We start from the raw sequence: 18,968 nt of genomic DNA, 5'->3' as shown, positions 1-18,968 counted from the left end.
ATGACTTCCTTCAAATTTCAGGGCGTGGAAAGAGTGGTCACCCCATTTAGGGGAGGCGACCACAAGAAGCTTCTCCTTAAACGAGAAGCCTTCTGGATCCACCACATGGGTACCCGTTTTCCTGATGGCCTAAACACCCGTTGGGACATCAGCTTAATATACGACAGTTAAGAAACAGTAACATTTCTTCTTTCATTTGCCAGTTTTTATATTCACTTGTACTATTTGTATGAAATTTTATATCTAGATGTTTTTTACAAATCTTGCTACATTTTTGTACTTTTGTAATGATGCACTATTTCTATTTAACCATCCAGTTGTCTTTCATTACAAGTTGTGTGTTGTTCTCTTTAAGGGGTTGTGGCTTTTCTCAGGACGATTGGGTGTGGGGCTTTCCCCTCCCTCTTCCTTCTGCTATAAAGTCCCCGCCTCTTTCAGAATCTATATGACTATGATTAAGGGCAGATTTTGAGCCCGATACGAGTCAGTCATTTCCTGGTCCTATGTGTGTCATTTTTTGTGGCGTTTTTCAATAAAGAATACCAGCTTTTACTACTTCGCTGTGACTGCGGATCCTCCTTTGTTGATTCTACTTTTGGCGTGGCTTGCCTGATCCTGCACCGGTGGAGTGTTTTTGTTTTGGGGGTTTTAGAGCGTTTGGCTTTTCTACTTCTGTATTACAATTGAAACTAGTCAACCGATGGTACTTAATGCCCACCATCAAATTTTCCCAAAACAAACTGTTCAGGCAATGCAATCTTGATCTAGGACACCCTCCTCGCATTTGGCGGACTTTCCCCACCCTAACCTTCTTTTGGGGAAAAATACTATAATTTCTATGTCAGAAGAACACCGGTTTTATTCCAAGCTTAGACAACTATACAAGCTTTTTAGGGAACACAGATATAAGGGGCAAGATTGTTGAACAAATAACTCTTCATGTAGGTACTCTGATGGCTAAGAAACTTATTTCAAAATGCTGGCAGAGTACACATATCCCTGCCTTTGATGAGTGGCGCAAGGGCGTTGATGAAATTTTCAAAGCAGACAGGGAAACTGAAGCAGCTCATGGTAATAGCAAACTTATAGCTGGGGTATTACACTGGGCGGCTTTGGGTGGTACAACTATAACCACTGTGTAATACGTAGTGCATAAATGTCTCTTTTTCTTTCTTTTCCTCTCTTTATCTCCTTCTTTTCCTTCATTCTCTCTCTCTGCCATGTCTAGCATCTACTGTTCTAGACCAGGAAACTAACCAAACTATGGTATTGTCGGTTGTTTTCTTCCCTTTCTACCTCAGGCAAACAAAAAGAAATAAAATAATAAATATTATTCAAATAACGCAACTATGATGCAAATTACACCTGGTATCAGGAGGGAGCTGATGAGGCCAAATCCTTTGACCAGGAGTAGCCATGCCCGGGAGTTGAGTTGCAAAAACAAAAAAATGATTAATAATAGTGGCGGTAATGTGACGGTAGCACTTGTTATTATACAGTGTACATGATATTATTAATTATGAGGCACATGCTATAGGAAGAACATGATGAAAGCACATAAATATTGCCAGGTGCCTAAGGAGGGAGCATTACGCACTGTCTACTGCCATGGGGACTTTACAGGGGCGTTAATAAGGGATAGAGTGCTGGGACTGTCAGTACCAAATCTGGTCAAAATCAATTAAAACCCACTAATTCCCATGTGATTGTATTGCAGGATAAAGTACAAACTCAACAATCATTTTCAAGTACAATCAAGGTACTTCTAGTATAAAAACCTTATTTGATTGATCTGCTTCAGGAACTCAATGCATGTCAGGCACAAAACATATACCTGAATTCCATGCTGGCACACACTTGTGATGATGTGGTAGTCATGCTCAGTACACAGAGGACACGCCCACTCCGTCTCCCACAGGAAGTGAAACACACAGCCATCGCAGGTTCCATCTGGGCATGTACTGTCAGCAGGAGAAAAAGCACCATCAAGTTAGATCCTCATCCTCTTCCCACCCCCCCCCCCCCCCAATCAATATAAAAACAATGCTAAACACCAACAGACAACAATAAGCTTTAAAACACCTGTTTCAGACTAAAGCCAGATGGTCCAATTTCTAGCGAAAAATCGTTTGAGCAATCAGAAATTCTGTTCGGATTGGTTGTAAATAATCACCGTTGATGGGCAAAATCGATTACGAATGATTATAAAAATAGTCGTCCGATTTTCGTCTAACCAAAATGTGTATTTTCTTGTCAGTTGTGATAGATAGGAATCAAAGATTGGTTCGTTGATGGTGTAGTGAACGATTTCACTTCCAATCAGAATTATCTGATCGCTTGAACAATTTTTTGCTAGAAATTGGATCATTAGTGGCCACCTTAAGGGTAGAGATGTGGCGAACGGTCCCCGAACCGTTCGCCGGCGAACATCTCTGAATCCCTGGGGGTTTTACTACTTCCGGGTCGCTCTGACCCAGAGTAGTACGCCTGCGCTGCCCGGCGGAGCGCGTCCTAGATTGCGCTCCTGTTGCCGGGCACTTTCTGCGCATGTGCGTGACGTCATGAACGACGTCACGCTCATGCGCAGAGAGTGCCCGGCAACAGGAGCACGATCTAGGACTCGCTCCGGCGGGCAGCGCAGGTGTACTACTCCGGGTCAGAGCTACCTGGAAGTAGTAAAACCCCCAGAGATGTCTGCCGGGCGAACAGTCGCCACATCTCTACTTAAGGGTTGGAACGATATGGCTTTGTGGGTGGGACTTGGAATTTCAGAGTGTGCTCGGATTAGTCATGGTGAACCAGAGCCACCAGGATTTTATAAATCTAAAAGGAATTTAAAAGCTAACCTGATTAAGAAAAGAAAAATCCTAGTGGTCTGGTTCACCATGACTTAACTGGACACTCTGTAAAGAAAATAAACTGTATGATATCATAGGCATAGCTTTCCAAAACTGTGTGTAGCCCTCCGATAGAGGGCTGGATTCCTCTCCTCCCTCCCTCACTGCAATGTTGCATGCGAATGAGAAGTTTGACTCACCCAATCACATCTTCCAGCGGCAAGCTCCATGGCCACCGTCAGTACGTGCCAGCATGTCACATAATGCGCCACACCCATGGAGATCGCCGCTGGAAGATGTGATTGGGTGAGTGAAACCTTTCATCAGTGGTGTAGCTAAGGAGCCATGGGCACGAATGCACGTTTTACATTGGGACCCCCCAAACATGTTCTACAGAACAATTGATACAGCGGACCAAAACCTGCCAAGGACAAATACAGTGTCAGAGGTGCAAGAAGGGAATGGGGAATGGTTTGTTAATGATTACTGCTATTTAAAGCATCTATAGAAGTGATTATTACCAGCACAGTACCAATAAAGAGCTAATACTGCGGTTGAGGAAGGGCCCCTCTGGCCCAAGGGCCCTGATGCGGTTGCAAACTCTGCACCCCTATTGCTACATCACTGCCTATCATAATATACTGCTTACAACTCATCAGGGAGGGAGCGAAGAGAGGACAGGTATGTGGGCTGCTAGAGGAATGCGGCACACAGCCAAAAAAGTTTGCCTAGCCCTGGGTTAGATGGTGCTGAATGCACTACTGCCCTCATTTTTTATTCAATTACCAAGTTTGGAAACATATTCATCTGATCAGAAATCTTATGTTAAAGACCAGACCATAAAATTACGGTAACTTAAAAACCTTATCTGCAGAAAAAAACAAACACATCTAATGTATCTAATTCATACAGTCATTCATAGCTCTGTACTTAAGTAATTCAACCAAGACTACATTTTCTATGAATCAGTTCAGTGGACTTTACAGGTCCTCCTTCTATGGCCATGCCTTAGCCTGCGATGTGTGTTGCAAATACGCAGCCCAAAGAACTGGCTAAGAATGAGCTTTGCTTGATTTTTACATATATAAAGAACCATTACCTTTCTATTCTGCTGTAAACAGCCTTTCATTCTTATAAAGGTTCATTGGAAACAGCATCACTCATTGTTATCTTGGAAAAGGTTAAGCGTTGTTTGTGGAATTGTGGCATGACTAATACTAACAGATAGCAATCAATTACTTGCAGGTGTGTGTAATCTACAACATCTCATTTTTAGCTTAAAGGGAACCTGAACTAAGTAAAAATATTTAAAATATGTAGTTATCCTCAAAAAAGGGAGGGACCCCAGCCTATGTGCTTCGTCCCGCCCAATATCTCTTATTAATATGGATGCAAAAATATTTGCCAAAATCTTAGCCAATCGTCTTAAACCACACTTAGAAACATTAATTCACCCAGATCAGACTGGATTCATGCCAGGAAAAAGCACGGACGTAAATCTCCGCAGATTATATATTAACTTATCCACCAATCATGACAATTCAGGTCGAAGAGTTGTGGCCTCCCTTGACTCAGAAAAGGCCTTTGATTCGGTAGAATATCCGTATCTTTGGTCAGTATTGGAAAAATTCGGGATTGGCCCTAAATTCCTGAGATGGGTCCAGCTGCTATATACTACCCCTAAAGCAAGAGTCCTAACCAATGGAATTATAGAGTCTCTGGCTGCAAAAATTAGAACTGAGCCTGGTATTCGGGGACTCTGGATAGGTAGTCTTAATGAAAAAATTGCATTATATGCGGATGACCTCCTTATATTTTTGGGTGATGCGGGTGCTTCTCTAACCACGCTGCTATCTACATTTAATACGTTTGGAGCCCATTCAGGACTAAAGATTAACTGGGACAAATCCTCCCTATTTCCAATAGACCCAGATGCAAAGAATAAGGCTGTCACTACCCCATTACAATGGGTGTCTGAATTTACATATCTTGGAATTCGGATAAAATACCCACTGGAAGATTATGTGCCAGTGAACTCCCATTGTAAAATCCATCGAGAATCATTGCCGAATGTGGACTACACTCCCGCTGACGGTAGTGGGTAGATCAAATCTGAACAAAATGTTATATCTGCCTAGACTAAACTATGTTTTCAGACAAACTCCTGTATGGGTTCCGGGTACTATTTTTAAATTTATTGATAAAAATCTGATCTCCTTTCTGTGGGCGGGGAAACAGCGAAGGCTCTCTTTGAGCACACTTCAGATTCCAGTATCGCTTGGCGGTATCGGGCTACCAAATTTTAGATTATACACATGGGCATCAGCGTTAGTTACTCTGAGGTGGTGGTTCGCCCAAGATAGTAGGAACACGGCCTCCACTGTTGAGGCGGCAATTGTAGGATCTTATGAAGGTCTTGCCTTGCTCCCCCTCAGAGGCGCTAAAGTGTTTTCATCTCTCCCGATTCCCATGGTCTTTACCTTGAAGGTTTGGGAAAGGGCAACACAAAAATACAAAGAACCTGATGTATACTCTCCCTTCACCCCCTTGTGGTGTAACCCTAACCTGCGCCACTTTCAGACCATTCCAGACCCTATTCTTTGGGCCGCACATGGGATCAAATGGCTACAACATATAATTAATAACGGGAATCTGACTTCTTATGATGCACTCAAAGTAAATTTTTCTCTCCCTAACAAACTGTTTTTTAGATTTCTCCAAGTGCGTCATGCCACCCATTCCCAATTCCCGAGACAAATTACTTTGAAATCGGATCCCCTTGAATCCCTACTTCTGCAAAAACACCTTGACTCTCCCCTCTCTGCAATCTATGCGGTACTGCAAGACAGTTCCAGCGCAAAAAATGGAACGACTATTTCGTACATGGGAGATTGATGTGCCGGGGTTGGAGGAGCTGGAGTGGAAGGACCTGCTTGAGGCCTCGGGAGAATACTTAATCTCAATAAAAGATAGACTAATACAACTTAAATTTATCCACAGGACGTACTACACACCCGTCAGACTAGCTAAGATGTACCCCGATAGAAGGGCAGAATGTACCTGTTGCAACTATCATACTGGTGATTTTATACTTATGATGTGGAAGTGTCCACAAATTCAGAGGTTCTGGAAGCAAGTTAATACTGTTCTGCAGAAACTATTTGAACGCCATATAGAGCTTGATCCGAAATCACATTTACAAGGGATTTCTGGGGATATTACACCATCCAGGAGGCTGGTACTTCTCTGGGATATGCTGTGCTACTTTGCAAGAAAAACAATAATTATTCATTGGATTCAACCAAAACCCCCGACTAGTGCAAATTGGGTTAATATAGTTAATGCATCCTTGCCTTTGTATAAACTTACATATATGCAACAGAATTGTCCCCTTAAATTTGAAGGTATTTGGATACCTTGGCTGGAATACATTAAGGACTAAGGAATAAACTATGAAAACCGAACTTAAATTACGATGACTGGGATCTTAACCTGAACTACTGATGGTGGGGGTGGGCAGGAGACCATGAGAGAGGGAAGGGAGGGGAGGGGTTGATGGGGGTATTGGCGGGTAATGTTCAATAAAATGTAGTCATGTCTAATATGATATGTATTTGGATATGCTTGCCATGTGTTGTATTTGTATTGGTTTTGTAAAAACCAATAAAACTTATCCGTTAAAAAAAAAATATTTAAAATAAACACAATGTACCTGCAAATTAATATTACATACTTACCTCACCATCAGTTCCTCTCAGAAGCTTACCATTTTCTTCTAACAATGAATCCTTCCAATTCTGACAACATTTCGCCAGAATTGAAATACGTCAGTTGCTTTCAGTTATATATCAGTTGCTGTCAGTTATCACTTAAAGAGAAACTCCAACCAAGAATTGAACTTTATCCTAATCAGTAGCTGATACCCCCTTTTACATGGGAAATATATTGCTTTTCACAAACAGACCATCAGGGGGCGCTGTATGACTGATTTTGTGCTGAAACCCCTCCCACAAGAAGCTCTGGGACCACGGTACTTTTGGCAGTTTGTTACAATGTAACAAGGTTCACAGACAGGAAATAGCTGTTTACAGCTGTCTCTAACAGCCAAAACAGCTAGCAGCAGCTACATAACCTGCCCACAGTAAAAATGTCACCATGTAATAAATGCCAGAATGTAAATCGGGGAGAGGAAAGATTTTACATTGAGCAAACACTGACTAAATCATTTATACATAATTATTGTAAAAATGAAGCACTTTTTTTATTACATTATTTTCACTGGAGTTCCTCTTTAAAGGACAACTGCTGTGCAAGGTAATGTCCATGTATGGCTCAAGTGGTCGATATTACAGTTTAATAGTGTGCTGACCCGGAAGGAAGCTGTTATGGGGTCATCACCATTTTCAAAATGGAGAAGAATTCCATTGGTCACCGTGAACAAACAGGATGCAGGAGAGGAGAAAAAGATTGATGAGCAGACTATACGAGAGGTAAGTAAGACGTGCTCAGACGTGCGCATGTTTATTTTGACTTTTATTTATCAGTTCAGGTTTGCTTTTACAGTGAATATAAAAGGTACAGTGGCGTAGCTAAGAAGCTATGGGCCCCGGTGCAAGTTTTACATGGGGCCCCCCTAAGCTCTCTATACATACAATTAATATGGCGTACCAAAACCTGCCAAGGACAACCACAGTGTCAAAGTTGCAAAAGGGAATGGGGAACAGTGTGTTAAGGATCACTACTATTCAAAGCATCTAGAGAAGTGATTATTACCAGCCCAGGACCAATAGAGAGATAATTCTGTAATAGAGGGTGGACCCTTCTGGGCCCAACTGGCCCAAGGGCCCCAATGCGGTCGCTACCTCTGCACCCCCTATTGCTACGCCACTGTAAAGGTAACTAGGAAATCACATTGTTTTCTGTTTACATGGTTGGAGACTACTATGTGTTTTCAAGCAGGTAACTTATAAGTTGGCTCCTTGTGACAGTGTTATATAGCCCCTCCTTGTTCTCTGGGGTTTATTCAGTGAGGTCTTTTTCCAGAGTAAGGTTGGGCTCATATTTTGCACTACTGATTGAGCCCTTATAAAGGACACCTGAAGTGAGAGGGAAATGGAGGCTGCCATATTTATTTCCTTTTAAACTGCAGATTTCCTGTCTGACCTGCTATCTTCTGACTTCAATATTTTTGTCACAGACCCTGAATAAGCATGCAGACAGGGCCGGGCTGAGGCATAGGCTGGAGGGGCTCCAGCCTCAGGGCGCAGTGTAGGAGGGGGCACACAATTCATTCAGCTGTCATTCCTAATTGTGTTTGAAGCAGAATGAAATAAGAAAAGGAGATACTGGGGTGCCTCTTAGTCTAAGAGTAATCAGTGTGTGACGGCTGGGGTAGGAGGGATGGAGGGGCGCACTTTGGTGTCCCAGCCTTGGGTGCTGGAGGACCTTGTCCCGGCTCTGCATGCAGATCAGATGATTGACTGAAATGTGACTGCATCTTGCCACATGCTTGTTTTAAGTATGTGATTCAGACACCACTGGTGTATGAGAGATCAGCAGGATGCCAGGGAACTTGTATTGACAGCCTCCATATCTTTCTCACTTCCGGTTTCCATTAACCACAATTAACCCTCCCCCCCCCCCCCCCCCCCCCATGTGGAATTCTGAATGCTTTTAAAGTCACTGATACATCACTCCCATTATCTTTAATTTTCTACCGTAACTTCCTTGATCAAGCCAGGGCAAATCCGACCATCAGAGGAGCTGCCTGGGGCTAGACTGGGATGCAGTGCTAGGCTCCACCCCTCTCCACATTCTACATGAGGACTCCTTCCTATCACTTCAGGTAAACGTTACATATAATTACACTGCAATGTGAAAGCATTTCCTGCTTCAGAATAAAGACCATGTCCTACCTTGGTACAGATATTTTCCCTGTGCCAGTCTTCAGAGGATTACAGCGGAGGCGGATAGCAGTAGCACGACCAGACGGACAGGACTGCGTAATCTCTTTGGAACTGTCAGGTTGTACAGAAACAATTCAAATGTATTTCAGAGAAAAAGAATGAGTTTAGTTTGGTTGCATTTTATTTACTTAATCTTATAGAGAGCATGGTATATACTTCTACACACTACTCAGCTACAGTCATATGGAGTTTGCAAGAGATAATCATCATTAAGGTAACACTGAACACAATCATGTAAAGGATCAAAGTGTAGCTGGATTGCAAGAAAATATGAATATTGAGGAGAAAAAAAATGGGTTAAGATGAAACAGGGCCCAAGGCAAGGTAATAAGCCTTCGCTTCCTCCGAGAGTCTTTTCGGTAAGTTGAGGTGGGAGAGGGGTAAGAGAAAGTGGCAGCTGGGTCCTTTGATGCCCACTAGGCCCCAGGCAGTTGCTTAAGTTGCCTTGGGAAGAATATTGCTCTGGGGAGGGTGTGGCGGGCAATGTTAGGCCTCTTACAATAGCTGGGATTATCTGTGGACTTGGGGATTTTAGCTGAACAATAAGGAGATAATTCCAATTGATGCTTCTAGGGCAAGGTGAGAAGAAGTTTTCTGTTATTGTGTCCCACAATTGATTGCATGACCCTTCACACCCTTCTCACACTGCCACAGGTAACAAAAATGTTTAATTTATTTTAAGACTATGCTTGTGGCATCGTTCAGTGCTACTTGCAATAATGCAGTGATGGCTAACCTTAGAACTCCAGCTGTGACAAAACTACAAATCCCATCATGCCTCTGCCTACCCGAGTTATGCTTAAAGCTGTCAGAGTATTACAATGCCTCATGGAACTTGTAGTTCCACCACAGCTGGAGCGCCAAGGTGTAATGCTGGGGGGTCATACTTTCTGACTACCCAGCACAACAAGGCTAAGAGCTGGATAATAGAAGAGGCTACACGGGCTGCCCAGAGCAACTGCAGCTCTGGGCTTCTGATAAGATGCAATGGCAGCGCAGTGCGATGTTGCGCTGCTCTTGAGATAGCAAACATTCATACAGATACAAGACAGACTGGAGTGAGGTAGCCAATAGCAACCGCAGCAATGGCTACCTCGCAAGGACAGGACTAGGAGGACAGAGGCTCACAGAATGAATGCTTGCTAATCTAGTCACTGCCTCAGTGACAGCAAGCATTCACAAAGACAAGAGTGAGGTAACCAATAGCAACCGCATCAATGGCTACCTCGCAAGGACAGGACTATGCTAGCTAAGCACGGGTGATCACGCTTAGCGCAAACTACCGAAACGTGCTAAAAACTGACTAGCTGAACACAGGATATCAACAGTTCGAGTACGTATATATCAGCGACACTGATATATCACCGTAACACGAATACAAGGAAAATAACAAACGCTGACTAGAATATGTATATATTGGCGATGAACCAATATATAACATAAGCAAGGAGACTAGCTAGATCTGGACTGGAGCTATACAGCGAACTAACTAGGCAATACAAATTCTCTGCACTAGAAGGAGTACGTATATATGTCCCCGTGGGAAATATGTAATCGTAGCTCCACAAGATAACTGAACTAGAAAGTAGCAAGACAAGGAATATTATTCACAGTATCAAGGACCCAGTAACAGACAGAGCTGAAACTATGATGGGCGAGGTCTAGAAGGGAAGGAAGACCTTTATGCTGGCATCAGCCAATGGATGCAAGCATGCAAATCTCCACACAGCTGAATGGTAATCATTCAATCCTGAGCTGGCCTGAATACCATTTGCTAGCTGAAAGACTATGATAACAAATGCATGCAGTACTATGTAACAACATGCATGCAGGAAATCCAGGGCTATCTGGCTGCAGTTCAGCTGTAGTAAGCCATTGGTGGAATGATGACAGCATTCTGAGCTGCCCAGAACTGCAGAGCAATTGCAAATGATAATGTGACTCATTGCAAATGTACAACCGAATGCAGGCCGACAAGCCAGAACTGTCCATTTGCGGCTCCAACGCAATGGACAGAACACGCCACGGGAGGAATCCTTACACAAGGTTAGCCATCACTGCAATGATGTATTGACAGAGTGTAATGCACAAAATGGTCACAAGAGGTCACTGTGTCTCCTTTGAGAATTAGATACTGCAATGTAATTCAACATGCAATTTTCCCATCAGATTTACAAGAAATTTCCTGTCAATTTCCAGCATGTCCGATCTGCTTCCGATTGAGAAAGCGATCACTTTTGTGCAGTACTGAAACAGATCAGACATGCTAGAAATGATTGAACAACAGGAAATTTCCCATCGATCTGACAGGAACTGCCTTCTAGGACTGTGACCATATTCTCACTTAGCAGTGAAATTTCTTTTTAAGCAAAAAGCGCCAGCGGTCAGTTAAGAGACATTTGGGATTCTGATTTTCCTCTAAATATAGGGAAACACTTTTAGACTTATATAAATTAAATGAATTACTCACTGCAGAAAACTGAGGAAGTAAAATTTAGTATGTTAAAATCAGGATTTGGTGCAATTTCATGCAGCAAACTTAACTTTTTTCTGCTCCTAAAAATGTTGTTTGCTGAATTTAAATACTCTGGCAGAAGGCAATTCTACACTTCCTACACCTCAAGTAATTTGCAGACATGCACTCTAGCCTTGCAGCACTGGAGTCCCAGATTAGAATCTCAGCCACGATTTGCATGGCCTTTGTATGTTCTTTCTATGGTTACATGGATTTTCTCCAGCAATTCAGTTTTATTCCCATATCCCAAAAAAATACGGGTAAGTAAGTTTTTTTCTTCCACAATTGGTTGGAAGAATACACTATGGCTGTAGTAAAGATTGGTTTGTGAGCTCCTCTGAATCACAATTAGTGACATGAATTCTTCAGTGTACATGTGAAACTGTGAAAACATATCTTGGATATATAAATGCATAATTAGTTGTTATGCTTATTAAAGACAGTTGCTCCTGACAATAAACTTTTCCCCTGAGACTTCTCACACGCCCCAAGCAAGCAAGGAAATACTTTTTAGTAAAGCCTCTTTATAGCTAAAGGTGAGTCAGTGTAATTTTTGGTCCAGGCAAAGGAAAATAGTAGAACACCTCAGACAACAGCAGCTCCTGCGAGGTTAGGGCTGTATACAATACAATAATACAATACAATAACATTTGTAAAGCGCTTTTCTCTCATAGGACTCAAAGCGCATATGTTAAAGCGGACCTGAACTCTTGCACAGGAGAGATGGAAAACACAGAGAAATCTACCCTGTGTGTGTTTATAGAGAATAGCCTGTCTAATTCTCCCCTCGTAGCAAGTAATTGAGCTGTCAACTGACTGCCGAGTTGTGAGCTTATATGTAAACACAGGAGGTTAACCTTTTCTGTGCTCCTAGCAAACCAGGAATTAAATACACTGCAGAATATCTGTGCCAGTTCTGTACTGTAAAATGTAATGAAGAAATATTTTTCTTTAAAGGTTGTTATGCTGTTGCTTATCTATTAGAGCAGAGAGGCAGTTCTGAGTGCAGGTCTGCTTTAAATTTCATTGGGAGGCTTGCTAGGATATGGAAAGGGAATACATATTTATGTTGGAGGGATTTGATGGGGGGGAGGGGGATATGCTAAGTTATAGAGGGTGAATAGTATTTTTCATTAGGAGGGTTAATGGCCAGGGTGGGTGAGGGAAACCTAATTGTTGGCTTTAGCTGGCATTACAGTGCATTGCTATGCGCTGACAGCTCCAGCACTGAAACAGGGCAGGCATGTCATAGTCAAACCCCCAGGCATACATTGTGTCTCACAACTATGTTACACTCAGAATACAAATAATTTCCTAACATTTTCCCTTTGGAAAGTGGAACCTATCTGCAGTTCCATGTTAGCGGTACTTGGGAAACTCTACTTCCCCATTATTAGTCAGATCTACAACACAGCTGATCATACACTTTATATTCAACTTTAAAAAAAACCTTTTCATTCATCTCCTTTATAATGGTATATTTTGCATGCTTGTTGTTGATTACTTGCCTGTAAGAGAATATGATGTCTTTTATGCCCACATTTTCTCCCGGAAAAAGCTTTGCAGGGGATTCAATTTTGCCCATCGTTGTTTCTGTAGTCACCCCTAATGCAGAGATTGAGAGATAAATACTTGCAAGTGTTCTTTTCCTTCATTATTTTTAAGGTGCCCATAAATTACTCGATTTTCAGCATCGCTATCATTCCGTCGTAATTATGGAATCTGGCAGATATTGATGGTGCAATATTGCTGCTTACCTGAGAGTTATGATCGATTCCTGGCCAAATCACGCAAAATGATTTATCCGGCATTCAGTCAGGTGCACAGCAGTGATAGCGTTCAATATTCCAGTGATCAACGCACCCCCCAGCCGGTCTGCCCCCATGTAATGTGTCGCCCCCCAGGCCTGCATGCAGTCAGGTGCACAGCAGTGATAGCGTTCAATATTCCAGTGATCAACGCACCCCCAGCCGGTCTGCCCCCATGTAATGTGTCGCCCCCCAGGCCTGCATGCAGTCAGGTGCACAGCAGTGATAGCGTTCAATATTCCAGTGATCAACGCACCCCCAGCCGGTCTGCCCCCATGTAATGTGTCGCCCCCCAGGCCTGCATGCAGTCAGGTGCACAGCAGTGATAGCGTTCAATATTCCAGTGATCAACGCACCCCCAGCCGGTCTGCCCCCATGTAATGTGTCGCCCCCCAGGCCTGCATGCAGTCAGGTGCACAGCAGTGATAGCGTTCAATATTCCAGTGATCAACGCACCCCCAGCCGGTCTGCCCCCATGTAATGTGTCGCCCCCCAGGCCTGCATGCAGTCAGGTGCACAGCAGTGATAGCGTTCAATATTCCAGTGATCAACGCACCCCCAGCCGGTCTGCCCCCATGTAATGTGTCGCCCCCCAGGCCTGCATGCAGTCAGGTGCACAGCAGTGATAGCGTTCAATATTCCAGTGATCAACGCACCCCCAGCCGGTCTGCCCCCATGTAATGTGTCGCCCCCCAGGCCTGCATGCAGTCAGGTGCACAGCAGTGATAGCGTTCAATATTCCAGTGATCAACGCACCCCCAGCCGGTCTGCCCCCATGTAATGTGTCGCCCCCCAGGCCTGCATGCAGTCAGGTGCACAGCAGTGATAGCGTTCAATATTCCAGTGATCAACGCACCCCCAGCCGGTCTGCCCCCATGTAATGTGTCGCCCCCCAGGCCTGCATGCAGTCAGGTGCACAGCAGTGATAGCGTTCAATATTCCAGTGATCAACGCACCCCCAGCCGGTCTGCCCCCATGTAATGTGTCGCCCCCCAGGCCTGCATGCAGTCAGGTGCACAGCAGTGATAGCGTTCAATATTCCAGTGATCAACGCACCCCCAGCCGGTCTGCCCCCATGTAATGTGTCGCCCCCCAGGCCTGCATGCAGTCAGGTGCACAGCAGTGATAGCGTTCAATATTCCAGTGATCAACGCACCCCCAGCCAGTCTGCCCCCATGTAATATGTCGCCCCCCTCCCCCCAGGCCCGCATTCAGTCAGGTGCACAGCGGTGATAGCGTTCTATATTCCAATGATCTACAGATTCCCAGCCAGTCTGCCCCCATGTAAAGTGTCAACCCCCCCCCCCCCCCCCCGGGCCCACATGCAGTCAGCAGCACAGCAGTGATAGCGTTCTATATTCCAATGATCAACAAACCCCCAGCCGGTCTGCCCCATGTAATGTGCCACCCCCCTGAGCCCATGGGAAGTATGTAAGCAGCTCACCTATTTGCTGTGCACCTCCTCTAGCATCTCCTCTCCATTGCCGCCGGGGGCACCTGAATTCCATTACTGTCTAATGTACTGACATCATGTACATGAGACAAGGTCATTGGCTACAGGAGCCCCAGCAATGGAGAAAATACTCTAGAGGAGGTGCGCAGTGGATAAGTGAGCTGCTTCCACACTCACCACGGGCCTGGGAGGGGAGAACACATTACATGGGGGGCATGTGGAGGCAGCAGTGCTAAGTAGATTTCTAATAGATTTTATGCTGTAATGTATCAGATGGTCAATCTGATGTCCCTTGAGTAATGCATTGCCACCATAAGCGTCATAAAAATACTGTAATCTGCAGCTCCAGACTCACCTATTAGCTGATCACCGAGGTTTACTGGTTGGGAGGATATAACTGTTTGATGATTGACACTTTTTGCTGTTGCAATCATAGACTGACAGACATAGGAGACCACAGAGTTAAAAGGTTCATTATCCGATCTTTGAGTATCAGTTACATTTTGCAGACATGTGGCCATTTTTTTCCCCTGTAAGAATATAAGAATATGTTAACAGTTATTAGACATATACATATAAACCCCCTGTAGATATTAGTGCCCATCCCCCCCATATAATAATCTATGTATATAACTGTAGCTACCTATACATCATGGACAACATGGAAAAGCAACGTATGCAAACGTATACAATTTAATCACATTGGTAGCATTTTTGGCCACATCTTGGCTATATTGGCGAACAAAAAAAACTGTCAGGCCCCATTCACACTATAAATCGTTAAACGCTAAGGAAAACGCTGAGCTTTTTTTTCTGGCGTTTTCCAGAATTTTCCTCCATAGATTTTTCAGTGTTTTTTCACTGTATGAGATAGCGTTTTCAGCGTTTTGCAGCGATTTGCATTTAGCTCTCCCATACAGGAAATGGCCGCTAGACAGGAAACAGAGGTGTTTTATGGGTAATCTGCTCTGTTTTGTGTGCAATCTGCAATATTTACTGCGTAAAAGCGATGGAAAAACGCTGAGGATTGTAAACAGCCCAGCGCTTTTGGGGCGATACTGAAGCACTCCTATCTTTTTTTTTTTTTTTTAAAGATTCTTTTTATTGAATTTTCAAAAAGGAGCATCTAAACACACTCACAATACTCACACGCAGGTGAGTGACAAAAAAAAAACATTAACAAAAGAGAACATACACATTTACAATAATTATCTTGATAACAGGACTCAATAGCACTATCTTTCAATATTATTTAACTTGTGTTTTTGTTACTGGTCCATGGCTTCCATATTTTTTCACATTTCTGCAGACACCCTCTAGCCATGTATTCTGCTTTATACAAATGTAAAGAATCATTAATTATTTTTTTCCAACATTTCAGAGAAGGTGGGTCCACACTTTTCCAGTTAAGTGCAATCGCTTTTCTATAATACAATAATAAACCCTCAAGTGCCCTTTGAGCTCTAGAAGGAGCAAGTTTAGTAGTATCTCCCAATATACAGTATATCGGTTTATTAGGCACATGGGTTTTTTATATTTTTGTTATATAATCACATATGGTTTCCCAGCTGGGGGACAGGTTTGGGCAAAGCCAGAATTTCCAACACAATACGGGATTAGAGGCAGGGGCGTAACTAGACCCCACCAGGCCCCCCGGCAGAATTTCAGAGCGGGCCCCCCCCCCCCTCGGGGCCGTTTTGTGGGGGCTGGAGGGGTGGCAGCATGAGGGGAAAGCCTTGGCCGCAGTCGGCGGGGAGAGGGGAAGTTCCCCCCCTCTCCATCACCTCGGGGCTCTCCCTTCTGCGCTCCCCTCCAGCTTAAGTTACAGTGTGGGCAGCGGGGGGCAGATACATACCTTCCGTGCGTTCCACTGCATACTCCTCGCTCTAGCGGCTGACGTCACTTCCGGAAGCTGCCCGCACTGTAACTTAAGCTGGAGGGTAGCGCAGAGGGGAGAGCCCCGAGGTGAGGGAAAGGGGGGGAGCTTCCCCTCTCCCCGCCGACTGTGGCCAAGGCTTTCCCCTCATGCTGCCACCGCTCCAGCCCCCACAAAACGGCCCTGAGCGGGCCCCAGGGGTGGCCTTCCCCCACGGGAGCATGGGCTGCAGGCCCTATTGTTACGCCAGTGATTAAAGGGGTTGAATTTAGAGAGTTTTGAAGGGGTTAAATAGGCCCTATGTCGTATTTTAAATTGTATTAATCTATCTCGCGTTGCTATTAGGTATGTAAATGGTTTTATCCATACATCCTCCCATTCTTCATCGTCAAGAGTTAGGTTTACCCATGGTTGCTTAAATGTGGTAAGATACGGTTCTATTAATAAAATAATACTTTGATAGAGTGACGAGAGGGCTTTATTTAGGTTCTCTTTTAATAATAAATCTTCAACGTCAGAGGTGTTAATTCTAACTGAACTATTACCAAATTGGGCATCAAATGCATGCCTTAATTGTAGAAACGTAAAAAAAAATGCGTATTTGGAAGGGAAAAATTCTCTTTTAGGGAGTCAAATTGTTTAAGACTTCCGGCCTGTACAATATGTTCTAGGTGTGAAACCCCTTTAGATATCCAAACTACCGGGTCTGCAATGGAGTAAAAATGGGAAAGTTTTGGATTGTTCCGGAGCGGAGTATGCATAGAGAATTTATTGTCTGGAGGGTGACTCCATTTGTAAACTAAATCCCAGGCTTTAATAACGATCCTCATATTATTTGTCAGAGCGTATAGGGCTGTGACTACTCTATATAATATTTGTTTAAGGGCCTCGAAAGAACCCAAATTAGCTGCACCCAATACAACTGCCGCGTTGGTGGGGTCTTGGGTTCGCCACCAGTTAGCCATTACTAGCTGACTCTCTAAGTAGTATTTAAAGAAATCAGGGAAGGCCAAACCTCCCTCCGTCCATGGCCGTTGTAATTTTTTAAGGCTGATATTAGGGTTTTTATTATGTCAAATAAAACTTATAAGGATAGACATCAGTTGTTTAAAGATTCCGATCCACACCGGGCAGTTTTTTAAATATATAGTGATATCTGGGTAGGAGCTTCATTTTTATCAAGTTTATTCTGCCAATAAGTGAGAGAGGTAGACATTGCCATCCCATAAGTTTTTGTTTGGTATGTTGTAAAAGTGGGCCTATGTTATCATTTATGAAGTCTTTGGGGTTGTTAGAAATCAGGATGCCTAAATATTTTGTTTTGGAGACTATTTCAATTGGGACGTTAGATATAGTAATGGGGTTCAGCGGAAGTATTTTTGATTTAGATTGATTTACTTCTAAGCCTGTGAAGGGGCAAACGTTTTAAGAATTTTCATTGTGCCTGGGATAGAGGTTTCTGGATTAGCCAAATATATTACTAAGTCATCAGCATACAGGGATACCCTCTCCTCCAGTCCCCCAACGCGAAATCCCTGTAAATCAGAGCTTTGTCGTAATGCAGTTGCAATTGGTTCCATAGCTATAGCGAAGAGAGCCGGAGAGAGAGGGCATCCCTGTCTGGTTCCCCTTAGCAGCCTAACCTGATTGGAAAGCTGCATTCCAATTTTGATTTGCGAGATGGGGGACTTGTATATAGTTTGTATCCAAGATATGAGTTTGGTGCCATATCCAAGTTTTGCAAGGGTAGCCCATAAGTATGGCCATTCTACCGAGTCAAACGCTCGTTGTATATCAACAAACGCTAATGCTCTAGGGGTACTAGAGCTAGCAGATGATTGAATATGAGTAAATATCCTTCTAAGGTTTATATCAGTGGTCTTGTGTGGCATAAAGCCAGTTTGATCTGGGTTTATGACTTCTGTGATATATTTATTTATTCTAGTGGTTATTATTTTAGTAAGGATTTTTAAGTCAATATTTAGTAAGGATATTGGCCTATATGACTGGCATTCTAAGGGGTCCCTATCAGATTTTAGAATTAGTATGACGTGGGCCTGATAGAATGAGGTGGGAAGGATTCCGTTGGTTAAGCAGTTATTTAAAATATTTTTAAGATACGGAGCTAATATGCGTGAATATCTTTTGTAGAACTCAATAAGTATCTCGTCGGGGCCAGGCGACTTCTGTGGTGGGAAGAATGCGATAGAGTCTATGATCTCTTCTTCAGTGATTTCAACCTCTAGCTCATTGGAAATTTCTTCCGTGAGGGATGGCATAATTAAGTTTGCTAATAAGTGCTCATTATTTGTCAGTGGAGCTGTATAGTTAAATTTATACAGGTGTTGGTAGTATTCGTGAAAAGTTCTTAGGATCTGGGTAGGACATGCTAAGATCTCTCCAGACTGCGTACATATTTCAGGTATATTTGATTGAGCGTTAGGGTCTCTTGAGAGGTTTGCCAAAATGTTCCCATTTTTATCTCCTTTTTCAAATGTTATTTGCTGCCATTC

At 43.5% G+C, this 18,968-nt stretch overlaps 1 protein-coding gene across 1 annotated transcript in view; it reads right to left on the bottom strand.

Moving 5' to 3' along the window:
• Positions 1–18,968, bottom strand: part of ELAPOR1 (endosome-lysosome associated apoptosis and autophagy regulator 1) — a 120,612-nt gene that overhangs the window by 6,139 nt on the left and 95,505 nt on the right. The window contains exons 16-19 of the mRNA XM_068269442.1: positions 14,935–15,109; positions 12,834–12,923; positions 8,753–8,861; positions 1,835–1,961 (exon numbers count right to left, since the gene is read on the bottom strand). Coding sequence (XP_068125543.1) covers positions 1,835–1,961; positions 8,753–8,861; positions 12,834–12,923; positions 14,935–15,109 — 501 coding nt within the window. The remainder of the gene's footprint in view (positions 1–1,834; positions 1,962–8,752; positions 8,862–12,833; positions 12,924–14,934; positions 15,110–18,968) is intronic.

Source organism: Hyperolius riggenbachi, chromosome 2 (genome assembly GCF_040937935.1).
Source record: "Hyperolius riggenbachi isolate aHypRig1 chromosome 2, aHypRig1.pri, whole genome shotgun sequence".
Taxonomy (NCBI): domain Eukaryota; kingdom Metazoa; phylum Chordata; class Amphibia; order Anura; family Hyperoliidae; genus Hyperolius; species Hyperolius riggenbachi.
The sequence above is the reverse complement of the archived record's forward strand: the minus strand, read 5'-3'. Positions and strand labels throughout refer to the sequence as shown.